At 45.2% G+C, this 27607-nt stretch overlaps 1 protein-coding gene across 1 annotated transcript; it reads right to left on the bottom strand.

Annotated features, from left to right (window-relative positions):
- Window positions 1-19298: 19298 nt before the first annotated feature.
- On the bottom strand, window positions 19299-27099 carry LOC149381121 (protein neprosin-like). The gene is made up of 9 exons (XM_089601293.1): window positions 26764-27099; window positions 21947-21961; window positions 21762-21857; window positions 20996-21085; window positions 20744-20914; window positions 20488-20643; window positions 20135-20191; window positions 19921-20058; window positions 19299-19661 (listed from the first exon to the last, which is right to left on the bottom strand). The coding sequence occupies exons 1-9, from the start codon at window positions 27097-27099 to the stop codon at window positions 19299-19301; spliced, it is 1422 nt and encodes a 473-aa protein (XP_089457419.1).
- Between the last annotated feature and the right edge of the window lie 508 nt (window positions 27100-27607).

The raw sequence follows: 27607 nt of genomic DNA, 5'->3' as shown, positions 1-27607 counted from the left end.
GCCCACAAGAAGAGTTGTAGCATTTACTTATGTACATTTGATGTAATAAAGTCTCACGAAGACTCTTGCTTGTAATTGCTGACTTATTAATAAAAGTTGAAACGTTCATTCATTCTTCCTTGTCTGAAGCTTTATGATAAAACCTTAGCCTTTAGTCCATAAACAAACCTAACAACACATGAAGAGACAAGTGTAGATTTGCATGAACAAACTCTTCATGGTTTGCTTAAAACAATACATTCACAATCTAAGGATCAAAGGACTATTGATCTCAGTGCGATTGTTAGGAGAATCTATGATGTCTAGTTATGGGACATTGAGAGTTTGAGACTCTATATTTCTTCTAGGTATCTTCCGAAGGTTCTGAATTAACCAGTGCACTTCTAGAGATGAGATAAGAACAAACCATTTAACCTCTTATGTCTCGAGGTCACTACGTATGAATTGCATCATGCTTACCTCAATCTTGAAATGAGACATGCCATTTCATAGCTTACGTATTCTCATTTGAGAAAGTCGGAGTTCGGATTCACTATATGATTCTTAATAAGACCTATTGGTGAAGTACTAAGTTATGAAGATGTCATGAGTAACTTTGTGAAGCTCTCATAGATATGGAATTCATATACAAGATTGCTGAAATGCAATGTATATCACCTCAAGCTTTGTTCCTTGGAATGTGAATAAATGAACTGGCCAGTGTCCAAATTGAGTCATGACTTTTTTGGATGAATCAATGTGACTTGTTAGCTCCTCGTCAATACATTGTTTCTAACTTATTCACAAGCGACAAAGGAGTTGAGGAAATAACAGCTAGAAGGTTAAAATGGTAATTTTGTAAATCCTGACAAGCTTATGATATTCATGAAGGGTAAACATAGATAATATTCAGTGGATCCACTCATCACAATTTAGTCGAATTCTTGAGTACAAAATAAATTCATTTGAACCGAGAGATTCTTAATGTCAACTCTTAAGTGGAGTCAGTTGACATTAAGCTAAACTTGGAAAAGGTTGGTACTTACCAATATTTTCTCTTTAGTTTTTTAAATAGAGGAGAGAGAAAAATATTTAAATGGAAATAAGATATTGTCATTTATTCTTTCTCATGAATATTATGAGAGAATAATATTTAAAAGGAAATAAGATATTGTCTTTTATTCTATCTCATGAATATTAATGAGATAATAATATTTAAAAGGAAATATGATATCGTCTTTTATTCTTTCTCGTGAATATTAGGAGAGAATAATATTTAAAAAGAAATAAGATATTTCTTTTATTCTCTCATTAATAAATATTCTATATTTAAACAGAAATAAATTCTCGTAGATACTGATGTGATGGCTAGGAGAAAAAGTATGATCAATGAGATGAGATCCAAAGGCTAAGCTTTGATTCACTAGTGTGATCAATAAAATGAAATAATATATTTTGGAAGCTACCAAAAATATATCATTTGCACTACTATAAATAGGAGGTTCTAAGAAGAGAAAATTCATGCTTTCTAAAATAGCAAATTTCGTCTAACTCCTCTAGTGTGGCCGACTTCTCTCTCTCTCTACCTCTTGGAATTGCTGTATTCTGTTCTTAGAAAATAAGAGTGAGATCTTGAAACAACATTAATATCATGATCATGTGATATTAAAGAGTATGGTCCCATGCCGTATTTCTTTATTCGTCCGAAGATTACGTTCCGGAAGACTACTGTGTCATCAAGAGGAGTATGAGGATCTGGAAGCTTGAAGAAGGAGATCAAGGCGTTCAAAGATGAGGATCTCAAAGCTTGAAGAAGGAGATCAAGGCGTTTGAAGACGGATTGTGAAAACTAGAAGTTTCTGTTCATGAGCCCAATCCGTAAATTCTCTATGAACCTTGTTCTTTTCTCTTATTGGTTGCTTGGCATGATTGAATGATTTCGTTATTTAATTAATAAAGTAAATCTAGATCTTGTTAGATAACCATCTTTTAATTAGCTCTTGTTAGTGTAATTAATTTATTCCACAACTTATATGGTTATCAAGGCGAGCACATAATCCAGCTGTATCGGAGCAATTGTTTGTGTCTGATATTCCCCTCGTTTCCTTACAAGTGGTATCAGAGCGATTGTTCGTGTCTGATACCACCCCTGTACTATGCAACAAGTGATATTAGAGCGATTATTCGTGTCTGATATCCTACGTGTTTCTTCAACAAGTGGTATCAGTGCGATTGTTCGTGTTTGATACCACCCCCGTGTTTCACCAACAAGTGGTATCAGAGCGATTATTCGTGTGTGATACCACCTCTGTTTCTCCAAAAATTATTTCCCAACACGGCTTCGTTCAACAAGTGGGAGAGATTAAATGTATTGCATATGAAATTGTTGATGGGATTTTGCGGGTTTTCGGATGGGTTCCTGACAAATTGATTATTTTTTACCATGTTAATGATCGACGTCTTTATCTAAAAATTTGAGTTTCCTTCTACTTCCGGGATTCAAATCGCTGATTGATGCTCGTCAAAGGTAGGTCAATCATACTCAATGATGGTCCACTTATCTTCCTCTTTGTCGAAGCAACGACGAGCTTGTGGTGCCCTATCTTGGGCCTGACCATTGTCTTGTCCTTCCATGATGCGTTGACGTGCCTCCATGTTACATTGATGTGCTTGCACTCGATTCCAATCGCGAGCTATCTCAATCTTATTGGTGATTGGAAAAAGCGAAGAGTCAATTCGTCGCATACACCTAAAGAAGCAAACAAGACAAGAACAATAATCTAAAAGGTATCAAGATCCAAAAAAAAAACATGAAGCTAATTAATTCACATGAACTATTCTAGTCTCCAGCAATGGTGCCAAAAACTTGAACAAGAAATTTCTCTCTACGCTTTCGCAAGTGCACAAATCACCAAGTAATTTACATTCTAAGTAGAGGAATAGACTATCGATACAAGAATCTTACACTTCATTTTTACTTCGAATTTTGTAAAATAAAATAGTAAATGATGGGGATTTTTTATGTTTATGATGTAAATAAAACAAGCAAGTAAACTCAAATGATTCAAGCAAATAAGGTAAAAACAATGGACATGACTTCTTGGTTCAATGATGTGGTTGGATATTAAGTTCACATTTAGGTTGGGAAAGAACGAGAAACTCAATCTCACCCCTCGGAATTATCAACTAATCTCTCTCGAGTCTTTAGGGACCTAATTGGGTAACCAACTTACACCTCTCAACTTGGGTCCTATCAAAACACCCATTCACATTACACCCGAGGTTCAAACGACTACATCTATCCCCTAGTCTCTCTATAGATCTAGTCAGCTACTCTGACAATAGATAATGCACAACTCATTATCATAGGGTTCTTCTTCTTTCTCTCTTGAAAATCAATTTTATTTCCAAGTAAATGAGCCAACCAACCTCTGTTGTCAATGTTGCCCAAAAGAAGAGTTGTAGTCTTTACTTATGTACATTTGATGTAATAAAGTCTCACGGAGACTCTTGCTTGTAACTGCTTATTTATTAATAAAAGTTGAAACGTTCATTCATTATTCCTTGTTTGAAGCTTCATGATAAAACCTTAGTCTTTAGTCCATAAACAAACTTAACAACATATGAAGAGACAAATGTAGATTTGCATTAACAAATTCTTCATGGTTTGCTTAAAACAATATATTCGCAATCTAAGGATCAAAGGACTATTGATCTCAGTACGATTGTTAGGAGAATCTATGATGTCTGGTTATGGGACATTGAGAGTTGGAGACTATATAGTTCTTCTAGGTATCTTTCGAAGGTACTGAATTGACCAGTACACTTCTAGAGACGAGATAAGAACAAACCATTTAACCTCTTATGTCTCGAGGTCACTATGTATGAATTGCATCATGCTTACCTCAATCTTGAAATGAGACATGCCATTTCATAGCTTACGTATTCTCATTTGAGAAAGTCAGAGTTCGGATTCACTATGTGATTCTGAACAAGACCTATTGGTGAAGTATTTAGTTATGAAGATGTCATGAGTAACTTTGTGAAGTTCTCATAGATATGGAATTCATATACATGATTGCTGAAATACAATATATATATCACCTCATGCTTTGTTCCTTAGAATGTGAATAAATGAACTGGCCAGTATCCAAATTGATTCATGACTTTTTGGATGAATCAATGTGACTTGTTAGCTCCTCGTCAATACATTGTTTCTAACTTATTCACAAGCAACAAATGAGCTAAGGAAATAACAGCTAGAAAGGTAAAATGGTAATTTTGTAAATCCCGACTAGCTTATGATATTCATGAAGGGTAAACATAGATAATATTCAGTGGATCCACTCATCACAATTAGTTGAATTCTTGAGTAGAATATAAATTCATTTGAACTGAGAGATTCTCAGTGTCAACTCTTTAGCGGAGTCAGTTGACATTAAGCTAAACTTGAAAAAGGTTTGTGAACTTTTGAGTCCAAGTATTTTAGCTCAAGCTATGTCCATTTTGATCCATGAGATCACTGTCACAAGTCATATCGAGTAGGAATTGTTAAACTAGAAGCTAAGTCAAAACAAGAATGAGACAAGTTTTACGAAAATTGTCTAAAGGGTAATTTGTCCTTTTGGACAAAGGATGAAATGAATGTCAATAAATTTTTTGACATTGTCATATGATGAATATAATCACTCGACCATAACAAGTTTATTGGGCCTTGTGGATTAATTTCATTTCATAGAATTTTACTTGAAAATTCTTAATGGGCGTTTCTTATGTTGTCATGAACAAATGAAGAAACATCTAGAAGCTCCTTGTAGATGAACTTGGCCGCCCAACATAGCTAGAAAAAGAGAGATTATTTTGTGCATTGATGTATGAAGATACTTGCCAAAAGAAAAAGAGGAAACAAATTTCCTCTACAAGGAAAGAGGAATTTCGGCCAAGGCAAGGATAGAACAAAAGAGGAAACAAATCCAAGGCTTCTAGAAGCCCCTCTTGGCCGTGTGAAACAAAGGGAAGGAGAGCAAATTTTGCTCATGAATATGTGATATTCTATAGAAGAGTAAACTACCTTATTGAAGGTAAACCATCTCCTATAAATAGAGCCCTCATTCCCTTCATTCTATTCATTCCAAAGTTTTAGAGATTGAGAGATTCTCTCTCTAGAACACTTGTCCGCCCCTCCTTTTTCTCTCTCTAAGTTTTCTTTCGTTTTTGTTTTGGTACCTAGGTCCACATTTGACCTAGTGTTTTAGCTTTCGACTTTGAGACTTGTTCTTGAGTCGTCGTGTTTAAAAGTGCCCACACACTAATTCTTTTCTTTCTCGAGTGATACTTGTGATAAGAAACTGTCGTTGTTGCTCGAGTTCCCAAGGAAAAGAAGATAGACGAGCTGCGTGGGGAGACGAACGTTTCAACCTTCCTAAGGCTTCTCAATGGTCAAGTTTCACAAAGGTTAGTAAATAAGTAATGCTTTTAATAGTTTTAAATTAACATGTACTTGCTCTTTGTCTAAGTTAGTAAAAACGTTTTACTTGTTTTAAAGAAAAATTTTAAATTCCCCCGCTTGCTCGAAGCATTAAATCTTTTCTTAACCCTAGATCAATTCCAACAACCTCACCTCTCCAACTACATCATGTCTCTCTACTAGTCTAACTACTCACAATGGAAATCAAACAAAGCAACATAACAATAATCAAGATTGATAAAACTATAAAGTAAATGAGACATGGTGTTCAAACAAAACTCAAAATATAAATAATTCAATAATCTTAAATCAAGATTCAACATCAACAAAATACAAATAGACAACAAAAACTAGATCAGAGTATAGAATAACAAAGAAACAAACTCAAAACTAGAATAAAAAACTCCAAAATATCCAAATTAACTAGAAACTTAGGAAACAAGAAAGGATTGTTACACAAAAACGAAAATAAAGAAATGAGAAGGTAAAGAGATAAAAAAAAATGTTCGTGTGTGGAGCCTAATCAGTCTCCGAGGTGATGACTTGAAGACCTTTCGACGATAATTCGTGGATCGCACTATAAGAAGATTAGCACTACGGACCCCATCTCAAGCAGACAACAGTCAAGCAAAGGAGAATGAGCAACCGCTACTGCTGAGATTTTGAGTCTCGTGTGTCTACGATTTCACCATCAAGGCATCTTGAAAGTGAATCGTATCACATGAATATGATATCTATCCAGTGTGATGTATGGAATATATGACAAAGGTGGAGTGTTAGAGTATTTATATTGATCGGTCCGCAACTCCATGTTGTGAATGCCATAGTGGGTGGTCCACAAGGTGGAGATTCAGCCCAGCAATAAAAAAAATTTGTAAGGACCACGTCTCAAGAAGACACTGCTATTGTCGCTCGTTTTCGGACAACGATTTAGGAGCCCCGAACGGTTCGACCCATGGCCGGACCAAGTGGTCGCGTTCGGGCTCGAGCGTGTCGGACTTGGTGGCCCAAGTCGTTCCTTTGCAGTCGGTGATGTCTGCTTCGTCCAGGCGCCTGAAAAAGCAAGCGGGGAGGTGTGAACTACAAAGGGGAAACAGGGGGGTTGCCCCTGTTTACCTCTCCGACGCTCAACATTAGTAGGATTGAGATGGATAAAGAGGGTTTAAGTGTTTAGGGGCCGAGACTTGAGAGAAACGAGCGAGAGGTGAGTCCGGCAGCGTTTCAGTACTCAAGAATGGATTACCTTTTGAAGAGGGTGGGCCTCTTGTATATATAGGCGACGAAGGGGTCATTGGTGGGCCCCTTGGCCGAGGATAACATAGGCTCGGCCGAGGGTAGCATAGGATGGTCGAGGATAGCATAGGATGGCCGAGGATAGCATAGGCTCGGCCGAGGATAGCATAGGATGGCCGAGGATAGAATAGGCTCGGCCGAGGATAGCATAGGATGGCCGAGGATATCATAGGCCTGTGAGGCCGAGGTCGAGCTCGAGCTCGTGAGGCCGAGGTCGAGCTCGTTAGACCGAGGTCGAGCTCGTTAGGCCGAAGCCATCGGGCTGATGGCCGTGGATAGCCGAGCTCGGTCTTGGGCCGAGGCTTAGCCCTTGGCCGAGCCGGCCCACGGGCCGATCAATGGCCGGGGTAAGTCTGATCGCTGTTTTGCCTCTGTTGGTCCCGATCGAAGGTCGGGCCGATAACATTAGCCCCCCGAGTTTATCGTCGAGTGAAGCTCGTGCGGTAACCTCAAGATTCCCGTCATCGTCGGCCCACCGGAGCGACCCATCGCGAAAAGGTTTGACTCGAGCATCTTTTTCTATTTATTTTTTCTTTTTCTGGTCACTTTTCGTCTTGCCTCGCCACACGTGCCAATGGACCCTACCAACCACCTGTCGGGGCGTGGGTCCGTTGAAGATGACCTCTTCCCTCTGCTCGGGAATCAAGATGTAAACCTAGACGACTTTTGGGCGCAATTCTCATCCCCTGCGGCTACCCAAAACGCAGCGCCCCCATCATCGCCTTCGGGCAACAGGTTGGTTGAGATGGCTGGAGGCGATCTTCGCTCGGTCGATGCGTGGCTGGCCGACGTGGATGAGGGTACGCGCACTAGAGACGTCGCCAAAGGGGACCCCGACGTCGTCGGGGACGCGCGCGGCCCAGGGGAAGGTGCGCCCTCCGAGGTGAGTCCGCGCGAAGGTGGGCCGACCACCGTCGGCCTTGTCTGTGCTGGAGGTGTTGCTGGGAGGGGCCCAAGCCGCGCTGGTGGAGCGCCCGTCCTGGAAGGAGTCGCGTCGGCCGAGCCGGGCGCAGGGAGAGTCGCGTCGGTCCCGGGTGGTGATGTCGGGACTGTCCGGCAAGCGGGCGGTGGCGAGGGAGGCCCGGGTACTCTGGGCCCGGCCTCCCCCGAGGAGGGATGCGCCGGTGGAGGGCCGCCGGAGGCGGGCGGCGTCGTTGGCGGCAGCGCCGGCGCCAGAGACGAGGAGCGCCGGCCGGACAGCGCCGGCCAGGGGGCGGCGGCCGAGGCGCTGGTTGCCCTAGCCCTAGGGGTCGGTGGCGTCCCATCAGACGAGCCGGGCCATGCTGCCGGGCCAGGCGCAAGCGCCAATGGGCCGGGCGAGAGCCCGAAGAGCCTGGGTGATCTGGGCACGCGAGGGGACTCTCCGGCCAGGCCGGGCGTCGACGGTGGGCCCGCTGCCGGGCCAGACAAGGGGAAGACAAGGCCGGCTCGGGCGTTGATGTCCCGAGCTCGCTCTCGATCGTCAGTTTCACGAGTTTGAGGAAGTGTTACGGCATCCCGGATTCGGTGTCGATCCTGAGGCCGTTGCCCGACGATCGCCCGACTCGCCCTCCGAAGGGACACACGACCATTCACGAGGTGAGTCTTCGCGAGGGGCTACGGTTACCCTTTCAAACGGTGATCCAAGAGCTATTGATTCGGTTGGGGGTGCATGCGTCGCAGATGTCTCCGTCCTTCTACCGGGCGGTCGCCGCGTGTCATATGATGCTCTATCGAGCAAAGAAACGGGCAGTCACCGTAGACGATATCCAGGATCTCGTGGTCGTTCGCGGGGTCCCGGGGAAACCGAGCTTCTACTGCGCGTGCCCTCGGAAGCGCATCTCCATCGTTACCAAGGTTATCTCGAAGCATCGGTACCCTTGGGTGTGGGTTTCCGAGTCGACCTTCGGGGCGGCGCCCTTAACATTTGGGCCCGCGGTCGACTTTCCCTCCGTCGGGGACACAGAAGATTCCGAACTCGTATCCGTGATCAAAGCGATCCCGGATTCGAGGCGGCAGGGGTCACTGTTCGAGTCCCCGGACCTAATGGCGATGACCGGGTGGTTCGTGCCTTGTGACAACGCCCCTCCGTGTCTTTGTCTTGGCGTGGAGGTTACGGAGGACCCTGTATCAGAGGCGGGGGGTTCGTCCGCCCCTTCCCCTGACGCGGGGGGTACTAGCTGTTCACACGCTCTCGCGTTATCGCGCTTTTTGTTGTATTACGCTTATCGTGTGTGTTCTAACTTACTGTCGTTTCTCTCTCTTTCAGATACTATGCCCAGACGACATCGGCCGCGCACACACGTGCCGAGAGTGGCACCTATCGCTGAAGCTACGACCGCGGCTTGCCCCCGAGCTGAGGTTCGCCACCGAGGGTCGCCACCGCGGGCGGGGAACAAGGTGATCTCTTCTAACAAGCGATCGTCATCGTCGACTTCCTTCGGACCACCCTCTGGCCACAAGCACGCCCACACATCGATGGTGCCGGATAGCATGGATTCGATGCTCCTGGCGGAGGTGGCGGAGCTGAGGGATCAGTGCTCCCGAGGGATTCTTGGGACCTCTCTGCGGGACTTCAAAGGTTTGCTGACGACAAACGATCTGGAGCATTTCCAAAACGGGATCGGGGATGACCGAAAGGTACGATCCACCTGCTTATCTCATGCGTAACCATTATGCTTATTTCGACTATACGTATATCACTTGTCTGCAGATGATCGCACGTCAAGAGCGAAGCGGTCGCATTCTCCGGGACCTGCTGCGGCGCATGCAGATCATGGAGAAGGACAAGGAGAGCACGGCGGCTGCCCACGCTGACGCTCTAGCGGGAGCCCGCACCGCTCGAGAATTTCAAGCACTCGAGGAGGAGTTGAAGCGAGCTCGCGAGGAGTCGGCGACCAAGAAATTGCTTCGCACAGCCGGGTAGGCATCTCGGGAGAAGGCGGAGCAGGCGGCCGACACCTTCTTAGGGGAGATGAAGAAGCTCCAGGCGGCGCTCTCGAGCCGGGACGAGGAGCTGAGCATCGTCCACGCTCGGTTGTCAGTGAGCGAGATCTCCCGGGTCAAGGCCGAGAGGGAGAGGGATACTTTGCGGGCGGAGCTGCAGATCCTTGCCGAGGAGAAAAACGACGTCGTGCAGTCCAAGACGGACTTGGAGGATGACTGGGACCTCGCGCTGGAGGCGGCCCGTTATGAGGCAGCCAAACTGGTCCGAGATGCGACCGCGAAGGAGAGAACGTGTCTCGTGGGACCAAGTTTTCCTTCTTCGACGTCATGTTTCCTCCTCTGGACGACGAGCTGCCTGAGGACGACTTGCGCCCCCAAGCCCCTGCGGAAGCCGCTCAGTCGACGAACCGTCAACTTGACGGAGAAGCCATCGATGGGTTTGGCGCCCCCTGCCCCGAGGACGACGAAGAGCAGATCGACTTCGGCTCGGAGTAGCCGAGTTTTCTTCGGTTTTCCGCGCACTTGTTTAGCGCTTGCGTCATGCTTTCTTCCAGAATTTTGTTATGTCTTTCTTCCGTTAGAAGCTTGTCGTACTCTCATACTTTTCTTGTTGGATTGCTCGTACAACATTGTTTGCTTTAGTTAAAGCTTTTTCGTCTGTTATGCGTCTTATTTTCTCGACTTGCTATGCTTAGCGTAATCGATTCGCGCGATGTGATTGGTGCGTGTCTCACGAGCCCGGCTTGCCTTACCTAGCGTAACCGGTTTGCACGGCTTACTGCCGCACTCGGCAGCGAAGCTTCCCGCGGACGCTGGCTAGACCAGATTCGCCCGGCGAGTGCGAGCTTCGGCCATCCATTCATGACTCGTTGCCTATCGGTGTGTGCGAGCTGGGTGGCCGTCGCGCTCATCTTCCGGCGAGTACGCTACCTATCGGCGTGTGTATCGGGACGAGCTTGCAGTTCCCAGTGAGCGTGGTACTTGTCGGTATGCGCGTCACGTTTTGGGTTTTGACTGCTGAGATCGACGGTCCGGTGCGCGGACGCGATCTACCGACGCCCCGTTGCCTATCGGTGTGCGGGGCGCGGAATTGTGCGAGAGTGTCGCGCGGGGGTTGGAGGTCCGGTGCGCGGATCCGACTTGTTAATCTTTAGATACCTTTCGGTGCATAAAACGTGTCATTGTGCGAGCTCGACTAGACGAGGTGACGAGCTCGACCAGACGACCTGACGAGTTCGACTAGACGAAGTGACCAGCTCAACTAGACGAAGTGACCAGTTCGAAGTGACCAGCTCGACTAGGCGAAGTGACGAGCTCGACTAGACGAAGTGACCAGCTCAAAGTGACGAGCTCGACTAGGCGAAGTGACGAGCTCGACAGCTCGAAGTGGCGAGCTCGACTAGACGAGGTCAAAGTCCCAACAATCCGTTAGCCCCCCGAGTTTCTCAGGTACTCGCAGAGAAGACGAGAAATTGTTACAAAATAAGGTAAAGGTTTCGAAGCGAAATGTAATTCGATTACAATGTTGAAATAGTTAAAAAATTACATTCCCAGGCCGTTTGGCCATACTTGAGATTTAAAATTGTCATTGCAAAAATCGGAAATGAAATGACATAACAAAACATAGAGTAAGCGGGAACGGGCATCTATTGGTAGTATCGCCGAAGGTGCTCCGCGTTCCAAGGGTACGTGAACACGAGCCCTTCCAGGTTCTCGAGCTCGTACGTGCCGTTATGGATGGCTCGACGCACGCGGTACGGACCTTCCCAGGTGGGGCCCAAGACTCCCGCCCCTTGCACTTTGGTGTTTTGGAACACCCCCCTAAGGACGAGGCTTCCGTCGGCGAATTGTCGCAGCTTGACCTTGGAGTTGTAGTATTTTTCGACCTTCCTCTTTTGTGCCGCAAGGCGGGTGAACGCGTCTGCCCTCTTCTCATCTATGAGGTCCAGCTTGAGCCTGATCGCGTTGTTGTTGGCGGCTTCTTCGTATTCCTCGATGCGCAGGGTCAGCAACTTGGTCTCGACGGGCACCACGGCCTCGACGCCGAAGGCGAGAGCGAAAGGGGTTTCGCCGGTCGCGTTTCGCGCGGTGGTTCGGTACGCCCATAGGACCATGGGGAGCTCGTCGGCCCAAGCCCCTTTTTTCTCCTCCAGCTTCTTCTTCAGATTCTCCTTGATCGTCTTGTTGACCGCCTCTACCTGACCGTTGGCTTGAGGATGGCGGGGGAAGAGAAAGTCTTGCTAATGCCCAACTGCTCGCATACTTCTCGGAGGCGCGCGTTGTCAAATTGCTTTCCGTTATCGGTCACAATCGACGCGGGGATCCCGAAGCGGCAGAAAATGTTCTTCCAGATGAAGTTCGTTGTGTTTGTCTCGGTGATCTTTGCCAGCGGTTTGGCCTCTACCCACTTTGTGAAATAGTCGATCGCCACGATCGCATGCTTGTATTGCCTCGGAGCCATAGGTAGCTCGCCGATGAGATCGATTCCCCACTTTGCGAAGGGTCGCGGCACGATGATCGGGCATAGCGGGGCAGGCGCTTGGCGCGGGATGTGAGCGAACCTTTGGCATTTGTCGCATTTTTTGGCCAACTCGTGGGAGTCCTTTTTCAAGGTTGGCCAAAAATATCCGAGCCTTAGAAGCTTCAATGCCAAGGATTGTCCAGCGGCATGCTTTCCGCACACCCCTTCGTGCACTTCACGGAGCGCTTCCTTCGCCTCGACCTCGGTCAAGCAGCGGAGGAGGGGCATGGAGTAGCCCCTCTTGAACAGGTTATCCTCCATCATCGCGTACTTCGGCGCCAAGCTTCTTAGCTTTTTGGCTTCTTCTTTGTCTTCGGGGGTGACTCCTCGCTTAAGGAATTCCACGAGCGGAGTCATCCATGAGGGGGGCGGAGTCTCGTCGACTACCCCTACATCGCCTCTCAAGACGTAGGGTCGGGTCAGCACTTCGATCGGGACGCTGCCCTCGCCCTCCTCGTCTATCCCGGACGCGAGGCAAGCCAGGGCGTCAGCGTCGACGTTCGCCTCCCGAGGAACTTGGACGATCTCGAACCATGATAGGGCCTCTAGGTTCTCTTGGGTCTTGGACAGGTACGCGACCATGTTTGGCTCTTTTTTGCGGCGTAGTCGCCCTTAACCTGGTTCACAATCAACTGCGAGTCGCAGTGGATGCGCAGGTTTTGGATGCCTAGCTTGTTCGCTAGCTCCAAGCCAACGATCAGAGCCTCGTATTCCTTGAACTCGAACCGCAGGGCGTATCTCAGTTTTTCCCTATCAGGATTTGTGAGCACAACGTCGGCGCCAGCCCCCCGGGCGTTTGACGCGCCATCCACGTGCAAGTCCCAGACCGGCCCTATCGGGTTGTTGGTCCTCTTCTTCGATGACTCGCTGCGGTCTTCCTCCTTGTCTTCTCTGCCCTCACCGCCTTCGTCCCCCTCGTCAGCCGAGGGCGCGCCTGTGAACTCGGCTACGAAGTCGGCGAGGGCTTGGCCCTTGATGGCGGTTCTCGGTTGGAACTCGACCCCGTACTCGCCCAACTCTTGGGACCATACGGCCATTCGAGAGGAGGTCCCTTTTTGAAGGGCCTTCTCGATGGGATGCCCCGTGCGGACCACAATGGGGTGCGCCTGAAAGTAGGGTCGGAGTTTTCTCGCGCTCATGACAAGGGCGAGGGACAATCTCTCGATTTCCGGGTATCGAGTCTCGGCGTCGAGGAGCGCCTTGCTAACGTAATAGACCGGCCATTGCACCTTGTCTTCTTCGCGTATGAGAACCGCGCTCACGGCCCTGTCGGAAACCGCGAGGTAGATGTACAAGGTTTCGTCATTCTTTGGCTTTGCAAGGAACGGGGGGGAGGCGAAATAGGCTTTCATTTCTCGGAATGCTTCCTCGCACTTCTCCGTCCACACGAACCCGTCGGTCTTCTTCAGTGCCTTGAAAAACGGTTGGCACTTGTCGGTGGCCTTGGACACGAATCGCGTCAGGGCGGCGATCCTTCCTGTAAGACTCTGAACTTCTTTCACTTTCTGCGGCGACCTCATCTCTAAGATCGCCCTAATCTTCTCAGGGTTAGCCTCGATCCCGCGGCGGCTAACCATGTAGCCCAAGAATTTTCCGGACTCGACCCCAAAAGCGCACTTGTTGGGGTTGAGCTTCATCTTGTAGCGTCGCAGGATCGCAAACATCTCCCTCAGGTCTCGAACATGGTCGTGAGTCTTGAGGCTTTTGACGAGCATATCGTCCACGTAGACCTCTATGGTTTTGCCAATTTGATTGGCGAACATCCGGTTTACCAACCTTTGATACGTCGCTCCCGCGTTTTTGAGGCCAAAGGGCATGACCTTGTAACAGTAGAGTCCGCGGTTCGTAACAAAGGTGGTCTTGATCTGGTCCGGCTCGTGCATGCGGATCTGGTTGTAGCCTGAGTAGGTGTCCATGAAGCTCAACAACTCGTGGCCCGCCGTAGCGTCCACAAGCTGCTCGATCCTCGGGAGGGGGAAGCTACTTTCGGGCAGGCCTTGTTGAGATCTTTATAGTCGATACAGATCCGCCATTTCTCGTTTGGCTTCTTGACCATCACCACATTGGACACCCACTTGGGGTGTTCCGCCTCCCTGATGAAGTCGATGGCGAGAAGTTTGTCGACCTCTACACCGATGGCTTGGTATCTCTCTCCGCTGAATGTCCGCCGCGGTTGAACGCGTTCGGCTACTCTCTTGTCGTCGTTGAGACGGTGAACCATTATCTCGGGGTCGATCCCCGGCATGTCGGCGTGTGTCCACGCGAAGACGTCATTGTGCTTGCGGAGGAAGGTGGCGAGCTGGTTTTGGACTTCGGATGGGAGCTGGGCGCCTACCTTGACTACCTGGTCGGGTTTGGCGTCGTCCAACACGACGGGAACAAGGTCGTCCGGTGTCTCCACCTTTCGACGCCCGACATCGTCCCTCTGGTCCAGTTCTCCGAAGATTCCTCATTCCTCTATTTCGCACGGGAACTTGTCCCCGAGCTGGAAGACGGTGCTCACCATCTTTCCATTTTCTTTCCCGTCCACGCCTTGGATGTAGCACATCCTTGCCATCGATTGGTCTCCTAACATCATGGCTATCCCCTTGTCAGTCGGGAACTTCATCATCAGGTGGTAAGTGGATGTAATGGCCTTCAACCGATTGAGGGTCGGGCGGCCAATTATGATGTTGTAGGCGGAGGGTTGGTCCACGACCAAGAATGATACGATGTGGGTGACCTCGAGCCCCCCCCCCCCCCCCCGGTGTCCCGAAGGTCACCGGGAGGTCGATGGTTCCCTCCGTCATGACCCTCTCCCCGGAGAAGCCGAAGAGCGGAGTCGAGATCGGGGTCGGTCTCATCCCAGATAGCTTCATCCTGTCCAGCGCCGCCTTGAAGATTATATCGGCAGAGCTCCCATTGTCGATTAGGATTCTCCGGACGAGGTTGTTGGCGACCGGGGCTGAGACGACTATCGCGTCGTTGTGTGGGTGGAGGACTCGCCGCCTCTTGGCCCGTGAAGAAAATGGACTCGAACGGGGCCGGAGGAGGAGCCTCGTACGTATGGTTGATGTAGTGCGCTATTTTCCCTTGGGAAACTTCACACGCGTACTTCTTCCTTCGCGTGGACGAGTCCCCAAACTCCGGGCCGCCCATGATTGAGCCCACGACGTGCAGTTATGAGCTCTCCGGTTCTTCGATTGCTGCTCGGTCTGTGACGGTCACCGTTGCCGGACCCTTCCTTTCCTGCCGCGGACGTTCACCGTGCGTCGCGGCCGTCCCGATCGTTCTAAAGACGTACTCTTTCAGTTTCCCGTCTTGAATCAAGGCCTCGATCTGACGCTTGAGTTGATAGCATTCGGACGTCAGATGCCCGTGATCTTGGTGGTATTCGCAGAACTTGTTCCGATCCCTCTTTGCAGGATCCTTTGTGAGAGGAGTGGGGCTCCCTAGCTTGTCGCGGTGCAGAGCTAGGATCCGCTCCGGTGGGGTGTTCAAGGGGGTGAACGTCGAGAACTTTCGGAAGCTATCGACGTGTGACGGTCTCGGACCGGGGACGGAGCGGCCGTTAGGGGCCTGACCTCCCTTGTTCCTCCTCTTTCGAGGGTCGGGGCGATCTCCATCCTGGTCGTCGCGGCGTCGACTACCTTGCCCCCTGACTTCCGGCCATCGAGATAATCCTCGATTCCCATATACGTACGGGCTCTCGTCATCAGCTCCGCCATGCCCCGCGGGACTTTCCCAACAATGGACTTGAGGAAGTCGCTCGTGCGAACTCCCTCGGTGATCGCCGTGATGGCATCCTTGTCGTCGAACCCCTCGACTTTGTGAGACTCCTCGGTGAAGCGAGCGAGGTATTACCTCAACGTCTCGTCTCTCCCTTGTTGAATGGAGAGGAGGTGGGTCTTCGACTTCTTTTACGCCACGAGCGTGGCGAAGCGGGCAAGGAAAGCCTCTTGCAAAGCCCAGAAGGACGGGATGCTCCCGGGGTCTCAAGCTCCGGAACCACTCAAAGCCCGACCCTGTCAGGGTTAGGCTGAAGGCTTGGCACAGGGTCGCGTCCGGCTGCCCTTGCATTGTCATCCACGTCTCGTAGTGTTGGATGTGGAAGTTCGGGTCAGTCCGCCCATCATAGGGAGGGATGGACGGCAATTTGAAGTTCCCCACGCAAGGTTGAGCGAGGATTTGCGCGACGAAGGGAGAGTATGATTCCTCGATCCCTCCATACGGCCTCTGCCTCCCCGACTCCCTCATCTCGATGATTTGGTTTTGGAGGCTCTGAATCATCGTGACCATGTCAAGCCCGTTAGCAGGGCTGACCGCCGGGGCCACGGGAGTCACCGACTGGCGCTCGTTGGACGCTTGGTCCACGATATTGGCCTGAGGTTGGCCGAGAGTTGCGGCGGGGAGCGCGTCCCTCCGAGAGTTGAGCCTTTGGCGGAGATCCTCCCCTCGGGAGTTTCTCTGCGCCGTCAAGCGCTCTCTAAGGTCCACGCTCGGCGCGTGGTGGGGCGAGTTCGCCCTTGGTCGGGCCGTGGGGCGAGCGCTTCGGCTATCGGCCCCATCATTGCCCAGAGTCGCTCTCTCCTCGGTGAGGGGCCGTGTCCGGCCGCCTCTTGAAACCGAGGGGGCGAGTCCCCGGGAATGTGATCGTGCCTGTCGTCGCGCCGGACGCGACGGACCGGCCAAAGCACCATCGGGCCTCTCGGGTCGCGAATGGGCGAGGCTAGGATTCGCCTCGTCGGTCCTTGACTCCCCCACATAGTCGGGGTCGGAGTCGTTACAGGCGGATCGATCCTCGACATCGTAGCCGAGGAGATCGGCAATGAGCGAGCCGTCGACGCCGGGACGGTCTAGAAGCTCTGCGAGCCGCCGAGCCGTGTCCTCTCGGAGCGCGGCCTCGGGGTCGTTCGTCGGGTCTTGGGGCTGGCTCTCGTTATCACGAGGTTGCCCTTCAAGACGGTGAGCGAGGCTCCGGAGACCGTACCTTGGGCTCGTCGCTCGAGTGCCGGCGGAGGTCACTGGAATGCGACTCATCTCTCGAGAGTCGCAAGAGTAGTGAGAGTGTGGAATGGAAGGGAGAGCGCGCTAAGGTCGGTGGTCCCCTCCTTCTAGCGCCAAAATGTTGTCGCTCGTTTTCGGACAACGATTTAGGAGCCCCGAACGGTTCGATCCAAGGCCGGACCAAGTGGTTGCGTTCGGGCTCGAGCGTGTCGGACTTGGTGGCCCAAGTCGTCCCTTAGCTGTCGGTGATGTCTGCTTCGTCCAGGCGCCTGAAAAAGCAAGCGGAGAGGTGTGAACTACAAAGGGGAAACAGGGGGGTTGCCCCTGTTTACCTCTCCGACGCTCAACATTAGCAGGATTGAGATGGATAAAGAGGGTTTAAGTGTTTAGGGGTCGAGACTTGAGAGAAACGAGCGAGAGGTGAGTCCGACAACGTTTCAGTACTCAAGAATGGATTACCTTTTGAAGAGGGTGGGCCTATTTTATTTATAGGCGACCAAGGGGTCATTGGTGGGCCCCTTGGCCGAGGATAACATAGGCTCGGCCGAGGATAGCATAGGATGACCGAGGATAGCATAGGATGGCCGAGGATAGCATAGGCTCGGCCGAGGATAGCATAGGATGGCCGAGGATAGAATAGGCTCGGCCGAGGATAGCATAGGATGGCCGAGGATATCATAGGCCTGTGAGGCCGAGGTCGAGCTCGTGAGGCCGAGGTCGAGCTCGTGAGGCCGAGGCCATCGGGCTGATGGCCGTGGATAGCTGAGCTCGGTCTTGGGCCGAGGCTTATTGGACCGGCCCTTGGCCGAGCCGGCCCACAGGCCGATCAATGGCCGGGGTAAGTCTAATCGCTGTTTTGCCTCTGATTGGTCCCGATCGAAGGTCGGGCCGATAACAACTGCTAAGCACATCAAACTCACCTACGAGGAACCTCTGTCCGTGCCTCACAAGACGATGTACTTCACCAACGAAGAGGCCAAACAAGTTTTGCATCCGTACAATGACGTGACAGTTCTCAAAGCTCAGGTGACGAAAAACCTGGTGAAGAGGGTTCTCGTGCCGACATAATATTCAAGACCACCCAAGAGCGCATGAAGCTCGGGGGCTACGACCGACTCTGACCCAAACGCTCGTAATTGGGTTCATGGGGGGTAAAAATTCAAGAAACCTCGCCGCAAGGAGAACCTTCTACAACGGATATTTTAACTGTTCTATGAACTTTTCTCCGTGGCAAGAATCCATCTTCGCTGCGGCGAGAATCTCTTTTGTAAAAGTGGTTGGTCTCGGTATCTTTCTCGCCGCGACGAAGGGTACCTCTCGCCATAGCAGGTTGAACATGTCGCGGTGAAACCATAACATCACCGTGGCGAGATTATCCTACAACGGATATGAGATCCATTGTAAGAGGTGTCGCCGCGGCGAAGAAGGATGTTCGCCGCGACGAGGTTCATTAGATGTCATAATTCTACAACGGATAGATTAACTGTTCTAGAAGGATTTCGCCGAGGAGATTATTGTATTCTACAACCCATTAGCCACAAACGTTGTAGAAAATGGGTTGTAGAATCCAACACTTGTAGTAGTGTTGTCAACGAGCAACTGTACTTTATTAAATTGACCACAAAAGATCGTAGCAGACAAAAGTTAATCGGAAATTTTATTTTAAAGGACACAAATTAATCAAGTTGATCGCCGGATGCCAATAATTCTAATTCGTGAATTATTTTTTTTATTTTTAAAATCAGCGCTAATTTTAGCTCGTTCAACAGAGAAGTCACTACCCCTAGGAACTCATAATTGATGTTTGAATATTATATTTTGCACTTAAATTCTTTAATGTAATTGATATGATATGATGTAAAATTGAATTATTCAAAAAACAAAAACTAGAGAAGTCAACTTTAAAATATTAACATGACAGCGAATGTGGTGAAGGAGATGACTAGAAATGATTGAGATAACGAGAAACATTGAGGGAGTTGGGTAATTTTTTTATCAGTAAATAAAAATATATGAGCACAAGAATCTTTCATAAAAAAGATTAGTGTGATCTACATTCAGCGAGGTTTAATACTTTTAATTGATTACCATGTAAGAATAATTTATTAAAATATAAAAAGATATAAGTCAAACTTTTGGTCCAGACCCTCCAAACATAACAAGGTGGCTGGAATCTCCTGATTGACCATAGTCATGAGCCTTATAAATGCTCTCATCATCGTTCATCGTGATGGTAGTAAATTTATCCTTAAATTGATGAGCCTCGTCAACTGTCGTTATAGAGCTATAAGCATCTTTGAGCGCATTCTCACTCGGTAAGCGACCAGATCCCATCTCTGGACCACTTTCACCTGCTTTGGTCTTAGCTTCACCGCCCCATTCAACATAAGTAGCAAAGTCATTAAAGCCAGCAAATACCTCTCGTGGCCAAAACCCAATTTCTATGTCATTATCTTTCATTGCAAACCGCCATGTTCCAGTAGCTTGGTCCTGAAAGAATCGTATCATGCGAAATGCATGTAGTGATTAAAAAGCATATTCATACCGGTTGTAAAATATATAAGAAAATTGTCTTTTTTAAATATTTAATTGCAAAATCTTAGAAGATTATTAATTTCATACAAAAAGAAAAGATATACAACAAAATTCTTCTGATTGTAACTGCTAATCGATTAATTAACTTACTGTACTATATAATTTAAAATCTTTAGAACTATAGAACAATACTATAATGAGTGAAATTTCTTACATTATAAACGTAAAAGTTATCTTCATAAATTCCTCCACCACGTTTAGAAACAGGTTCTAGAAGGGCCCCAAGAGGAATACTAGGGTTGGTCTGAACAAACTTGCCGCATGATAAATCATAACAAGATGAAGATGCAGTCTGCAAGAGGAGAGATATCAACGATATTGACTATAATATTATCTTTATAGATTTATCAAGTCAGTGGACGGCTTACCGTAGTATATACATATAAACGAGTTCGAGTATCTTTAGGATAACTCAAAGGATTTGCCTGGAGAACAAGGGAGCAATGTTGACAGTGAGAGCATAATACAGAAGAATTGGAAAATAAGCGATTTAACACATGTACTAATATTTTTATTGATCTTGTGCCACTTTAACTTTTATCAACTAAAACAACAAATGAACAAATTTAAAGACACATAAATTTTTAAGAAAGGCAGACATGAAAAAGATAGATAGTTAAATATTTAAATTAATATAAGATTTAAATAAAAATAAAATATTCTTTATGCAGTTAGGTACATATATAAAAATTTAAATAAAAAGATATAGAAGTAGTCTAACCATCCATCCTACTTCGACACTTTCACGACCATTTCCTAAAGCCATTAGTCCTGAGCTGTATTGAGTAGGAGAGACTCGAGGATTATAAATGCTCATTTTTGTTTTAGCTCCATAAAACTTCGTATAAACGGTAGAGTTTGTTCTAACCACAGCTCTCTGAAAATATTAGTTGGCATATAAAAAATTGATAAATACACATATCTTAATTTATATGTTTATAAAAAAATAATTGAAGATTTGTTAATTCACTCCATACATAAGTTCTGCCATCATTTGCCAAGATACGATATTTTTGTACGAAATCAATAATTCCTTCTCTTTTTCTCCGAATCGGCACTGTTCCTATAGGACATCCTCCACCCGGTAGCTCGATGATCCCAGCTGATTTGTATGTCTCATTATATTTGGTAAACAACTTTGAACGCATCTGATCAAATGCATTGATATTCATCAATGCCAATAAGCATAATATCTCTTTCTAAACTAAAATTATTGACACTTAACAAACCTGGTAGTGATATGCATGATTTTTCAGCATGGGGTTACTAAAAGCTGGTTGTTCGAAAAAGTCCACGCAATCGTACATATCTCCGAAGTACTAGTTGTACATACACAGTTAGTTTTTAGTACAAAATGGTACATAACATAATAAATTTACCAGAAAATAACATATAGTAAGTTTGTTACTTGTGTATATTATTTTATATATATATATATATATATATATATATATATATATATATATATATATATACAACAACTGTTACATAATATACGGTTTTAACATTTAAATCCGGAATGTACTAATATGGAACCAGCTTTAATAAACATAACAAAATTAGAGAAAAAAAAAAAAAAAAAAAAAGATCAGACACCGAATGTTTTTATTATAGACTCGATTAACAATATTTTTTCTAGTAATTTATATTCCTAACACATATCATGTCTCTCTCACACACACGGACACAACAAGCTTGAGCACAAACTGTAATACTCAGTATTTTACACACAACTTTGTACTATTTAGTGTAAGATTACAGGGTTATACTTACATTTGCTTGCTCAAGAAATTTATATATTATTAATTGTTTATACAAGATTATGAGCCCTTAAAAACCAAAACCCCAGCTCTCAGATATGCATATATGTGTGTGTACTGTCGATAAACACCTAATCAAGTAGCATAGAAATATAGAAGTGTACGTCTATAATATATAATTAGATTCATAGACATTCTAAGGACGATTGATAAATACAAGCATTGATATACATACCTCTAAAGTTTTGACCGGTGGCTTATTCAAAAGCTTGGGTTGTTCATGGATATCCAACTCTTCTTTCAATGTTGATTTCATGTGACGTCTCTCACACTTTACACATATGAACGAACACAGTTCGAAGGCAAGAACTAACAAAATCATCTTGATGACCATCGTTAATTTGCAGCGCATCTACATACCATCACAATATTTTTCTGAAATTCGAAAAAAGAAAAAAGAAACATATTTTAAAGGTTGAATATACCTTCTTGGACTACACCAGTGTGGTTACGAATGGAATGAGAGTTGTTTAAGAGAATATGCATCCAAAAATATATAGAGAGAGTGCGCAATAACAGTTATATATAAATAGAAACAATCATGCTAATAACTTTCTAATGTATGATAATTAAATGCATTCATAAACAAATAAAAGGAAAAAATATGTAAAATCACTTGCTAGACATTCCAACGCTGATCTCGTAACGCTCAAAATTTTACTTAATATATCAGATACTTTTAATTTTATTTGTCTTCTATATTAGCTAACCTTTTAACTTAATTAAGATTACATATATACATATTAAAATATTTATTTTCATTTGTACGGGTAAGTGTGTGCGTGTGAATATAACCAATTACTCTATAGATACTTTCATAAGTACGGGTAAGTGGACAGTTTTGACATTAAAAATACTCTTATTTTTAAAATGGTCAATGGTCTGGTATAGTTGCACAATTATAGGAGATATTTTCTTAACTCTGGCAGGTACCACTTTAATTCGGAAAAAGTAAAAATAAAAAATAAAATAAAAATAATAATCAAAGAGATAGAGTGCGTATTTACACAGTTATATATACAAATAATCAGGCTAATAAATTTCTTATATATGATAGTTAAATGAATTCATAAACAAATAAAAGGAAAAGATATATAAGATCATTGACTAGACATTCCAACGCCGATCTTGTAAGCTCAAATTTATATTGAGTACATCTATCGATTACAATTTTATTCTACTTACCGCCAATCAAAATAAAAACGAGGTCATAGCTTCCGAAGTGGAGTTGGACAAAGGCAAAGCCGCACAAGAATTCACCAACCAAGATGCTTTTGGTTTTTGTGCAAATCCCATGATCTCACAATAGAAAAACACAACAATAATAAAAGTGTTCGATCGATCAAGAATTCTTTTTTTTTTTTAAGCTGTAGTCTTCAACCAAGAGCGTCAAAAACAAAAACCTAAAAATTAAAAGCAAAAAATGAAGACTTAAACCCAGCAAATCAGAGAGAGAAGAATGATACGGGAGAATAACAAGACCAACTTTTTAGTCCAACCTCTCTTGTGTTGAGAGTGCGAAGACCAAAGACAACAAAAAATCAAAACCCAAATCTAAAAAATGAGAGAACGAAGAACACGACCCACTCTTACCTTCAGTAGCTCTAATCTGAAACAAATGAAAAAAGCTTCACCTGAGTTTTTGTTTTTGTTACACCTAATGATTGAAGAGCTGTGTTACTTATCAGCTGTCTACGGAGGGGGAGCTGATAACAACAACTTGCACACATGTGTATGTATTACTCTGCTCTCAGGTGTGTGTAATATGTATGACACTTATGGACTTTGGGCTTCCTTTCTTATTTTTTTTTATTTACGGATGATCCTAAAGGTTATAAAGTGAAAAGAAACCTCAAGAAAACCTAAGCATTATAGAGCCTCCGGTATAGGAATGCATGTTCTTGTATAGAGTTATGCTTTCATAGGTGAAAAGCGACTTAGAAACAGGATAACTCAAAAATATAGCTTAGGGATGCCATATATTTTCGCAAACTGGAAACCATCATGCAGCCCTAAAGTCTCAGCAGCAAAATGATCGTAATTCATCGTGGAGAAGTTTCAGTATGCCCCCAACAACCTCTACCCGATAACTTTGAATCACGCTACCAAATCATGTACCCTTACCCAGGGGCGGAACCAGGAATTGAAATCGAGGGTGGCCAAAGATAAATAAAATACATAAAATATCTAAATTAAATTCATAACAAAAATTAAAATATTTCAAAATGTATCCGTCATTTAAATCAAAATATAAATCGACTTCATTTCATATAAAACTTATAATATAGATCTTTAAATCTCTTAAATTATCCCTAAATTCTAAATAAATCGGTAAACAAATTCTTCCACACAAGTCAAAATAATCAAAAGAAAGAAAATGTTTAGATGAATTAAATTATGTTCGAAACACATCCCTATATGCAACACATTATACCATAGATCCATATATAATATATAATCAGCTTAATAATATCATTTAATGAACCAAAAAAAACTATAGGAACCTAAGCAATTCTAAACCCCACACACACATTTGGAAAAAAACTAAAAATTTAGGGAAATAATTAGACATGTAAAAAAAAAAAAAAAAAATTGTTGAACGAAAAATATAATAAAGCAAAAAAGAAAGAACAAGAAAGAAAGAAAGAAAAAAAAGGACCCGCAACTTGCTGATCAATTAAGTAGAAACATGTCAAAAAAATATCTATGAGTGTCGAGCCATCTGAACATAAAACTTATATTATAAAATTGCTTTTCATATTAATTATGAGAACGTTTCATTTATTATGAAAATAACTCATTATCTTTTAGTTTTATCATGAAGTTATAATATTACTAGACTTATTAAATAATTATTTTACTATTTTATTTAAATTTTTATAGTAATTTATAGTCTAGGAAAAATTATTTTAAAATAAAAAAATGAGATAGCTATACAGTTTTATAAAAACAAATGCGATAGTTATGAAATTAAATAAAAGTTTAGTTATTTATAACATTACCATCTGCAAGAGAGGTATTAATGGAATATTTTCCAAAAGTTGGGGGTGGCCCAGGCCACCCCCGTGGACTACATAGGTCCGCCTCTGCCCTTACCGTCATGCGGAATAGTTGTGTGATTGTGTAGCTTGAAACAACCCTACATCGGGGGACCATCTCTACTAGACATCAGTTGGTTGTGAGGTGGTCTGTAGCATTAAGGCCTGTGCTTTATGAAATTATGCAAGCCATAACAAGGCTGAATACGAGATGGAAATTGGATCAAGGGCAGCCCCGCCATGGACATCCTGATTACGAGCTTTCCCCACCAAAAATCATATAACCAGAATTCTCTGCCAGAGGAAGACACAAACCTCCATATCTTAAAAAACACGTCTAATATTGTCTCCGAGACCTGTTGCTAAATGATACATTCTCTGATCGATGAGGGTAGCCATACTTTGAAAAAACGGGGCACTGAATAAAAGCATGGATTGTCGACTCGTATGCTCCACAAAACATGCAACTATTACAGCATTTGATACCACGGCAGGACAGAGCGACAAAAGATGGGAGACTGTCATGGAGGAGACACCACATAAATACATATATCTTAGGGAGATGTTCACGCGCCATAGAGAATTTTTAAAAATTTGTGTTTCCCTCTGATCGTTCGAAGCTGCGACGAAACGATACCCATATTTGACGTTGAAATGTCTAGAAGTGGTGTAGCACCAGAGGACTCGATACTCCAAAACGTCTCAATAATTATTTTGCATGCTACGCCCTAGTTTCCGGATCAACAAGCTTGGCCACTTTCAAGTTCCAGAACCTCGCTAAAGGGATTGTAATTGGAGCGAAAGATGGTACCCACGGTACCATCGGTCATTGACGGAGTAAAAATTCGTTCCATCTCCTATACTCTATATACAACCTATAACAAGGAGGTCACAACCCCACATGATAGAGTGCCACAAGAAATACATCGCACCTTTGAGCTTACATAAAGGAGAAAGTCAACACAGTTGTACTTGGACTTGAGCATTGGGGGCAACAAATGAATACAGATTGGTAAACAGCCTCCACACTGCTTCCCCAATATAGTCTGATTGAAGTGGCATAATTTCTTGAACCCGAGCCAACCTAGGGTTTTAGGCTTACACAAGAGGTCTTTACCGTTCCAATGTACTTTACATTTGTCTGGAGAACCACCCCACCAGAAGTGTCCCATAAGGCGTACTATATTTTGACATAGAGAGACTAGGAGTCGAAATATGCTAATCGAGTAGGTTGGCATGGCCAACGCTACCGCCTTAATTAGAGTGCCTCTACATGCTTGAACTAAAAGTCTACCTTTCCATTGGGAAAGGCTAGACCAAACTTTATCTCGGATGGAGCGGAAGACTTGCTTCTTATTTCACCCAATCAAGTGAGGGAGTCAAAGACACATAACATGCGTCTTCGTGGCTGAAATATAAAGGATGGCTCGGAGAGGTTCTTGCTGGTCCGCCTAGATGTTCGGGCTGAATGGCATAGAGGATTTTTGAAAATTAATAGTTTGCCCCGACACTGCAGAATAGAGTTCAAGAACCTGTCATATAGCTAAACTATCTTCCCAATTGGCTCGATAGAAAAAGGGAATCATCCGCGAAATAGAGAAGACTAATGCATGGCCCCTACTTGTTGCATGCTAGTCCTACAATCTCCCCGTCCGTGACAATTTTGTCCAACAAAGCAGAAAGTCCTTTAGCACATATAAGGAACAAATATGGAGATATCGGGCAGCCCTGTCAAATGCCTCGCTGCAGGTTAACATGAAATTCGATAGAGCCATTAATGGAGAACGAGAAGGTCGGGGAGGAAATACATCCCAGATAACCCGCTTTCATCTCTTTGGTAAATCCAAAATGTTCATAATGGATTGGATAAACCCTCATTCGACACACTCATAAGCCTTGTTCATGTCGAGATTTACATTTGTCCAACTTTCTTCCCATTGGTTTTCCTAGATAATGAATGAAAGAGCTCAAAATCAATGATGATATTATCTGTTATCAATCGATTAGGGTCGAAAGTGCTCTGTGTGGGTGAAACAATTGGATCCAAAAAATATTTAAGCCGATTAGCAAGTGTTTTCATAATATCACGTTGTATAAGCTAATCAGTCTAAACTCAGTAACTTTTATTGGTTTATTTACCTTAGGGATCAGGATAATCATTGTCTTGTTGAGGTCGGCGACTGAGACTCCATCATTCAAGAATACAAGACAAACATGTGATACTCGGGCCCGCACAATAAGCCATAGTTTCTTATAGAAAGCACAATATAAGACATATGGACCTAGTGCTTTGTCCGCTCTCGTTGAGAAAACTACGACTTTAATCTCATTCTTCGTGAAGGATTTGTCTATCTCGTGCCTTGCCAAATCCGAGAGGCTACGCTCTGTAGATGTGATAAAAGGCTTGAATCCGGCAGCTCCCATGGAAGAGCTGGTGAAGATGTCATGGAAATAGGACTCTACAATGCTTGTCATCTCTGCGTGAGTTTTGCGAAGCTTCCCAAAATTATTGAAAAGTCACTATTGGAGTTTTTCTTCCTATGGTTTGTTGCCTTTGCATGGAAGAATTTGGTCTTGGCATTGTTTGCCTTAAGCCACTCAACCCGGGATCTATTTAGCTGAACCCACCGGTGAAGGACATAAGCACAGTCCTCAAGACTTCGAGCTCATGAAAGGGGGGACCCGTCATGATTCCTGGAATCCCACCGAGTTTTGACACTATCTGCACACTCGTCTTCATTAAGACACCAAGTTTCAAACCAAAATGCTTTTTCCTTGTTGGCTCTCGAAACCGAGGACGGATCAAGGATAACTTGGATCAGCCGATGATCGGATCTCTAGTAGTCAAGGTGTGACTGACCTTAGCCGAATGCATGAGCTCAAGAAAATCTGAAATAGTCATCACGTAGTCGAGATGTTCACGAATGTTAGTCGTCCCACTGAGGCCATTATCCCACGTGATGCGTTCTCCTGAAAAGCTAAA

Source organism: Urtica dioica, chromosome 11, assembly GCF_054948205.1.
Source record: "Urtica dioica subsp. dioica isolate 48M chromosome 11, U.dioica_male_clone48M_v1_H2, whole genome shotgun sequence".
Lineage (NCBI taxonomy): Eukaryota > Viridiplantae > Streptophyta > Magnoliopsida > Rosales > Urticaceae > Urtica > Urtica dioica.
This window is presented reverse-complemented; position numbering and strand designations above follow the sequence as displayed.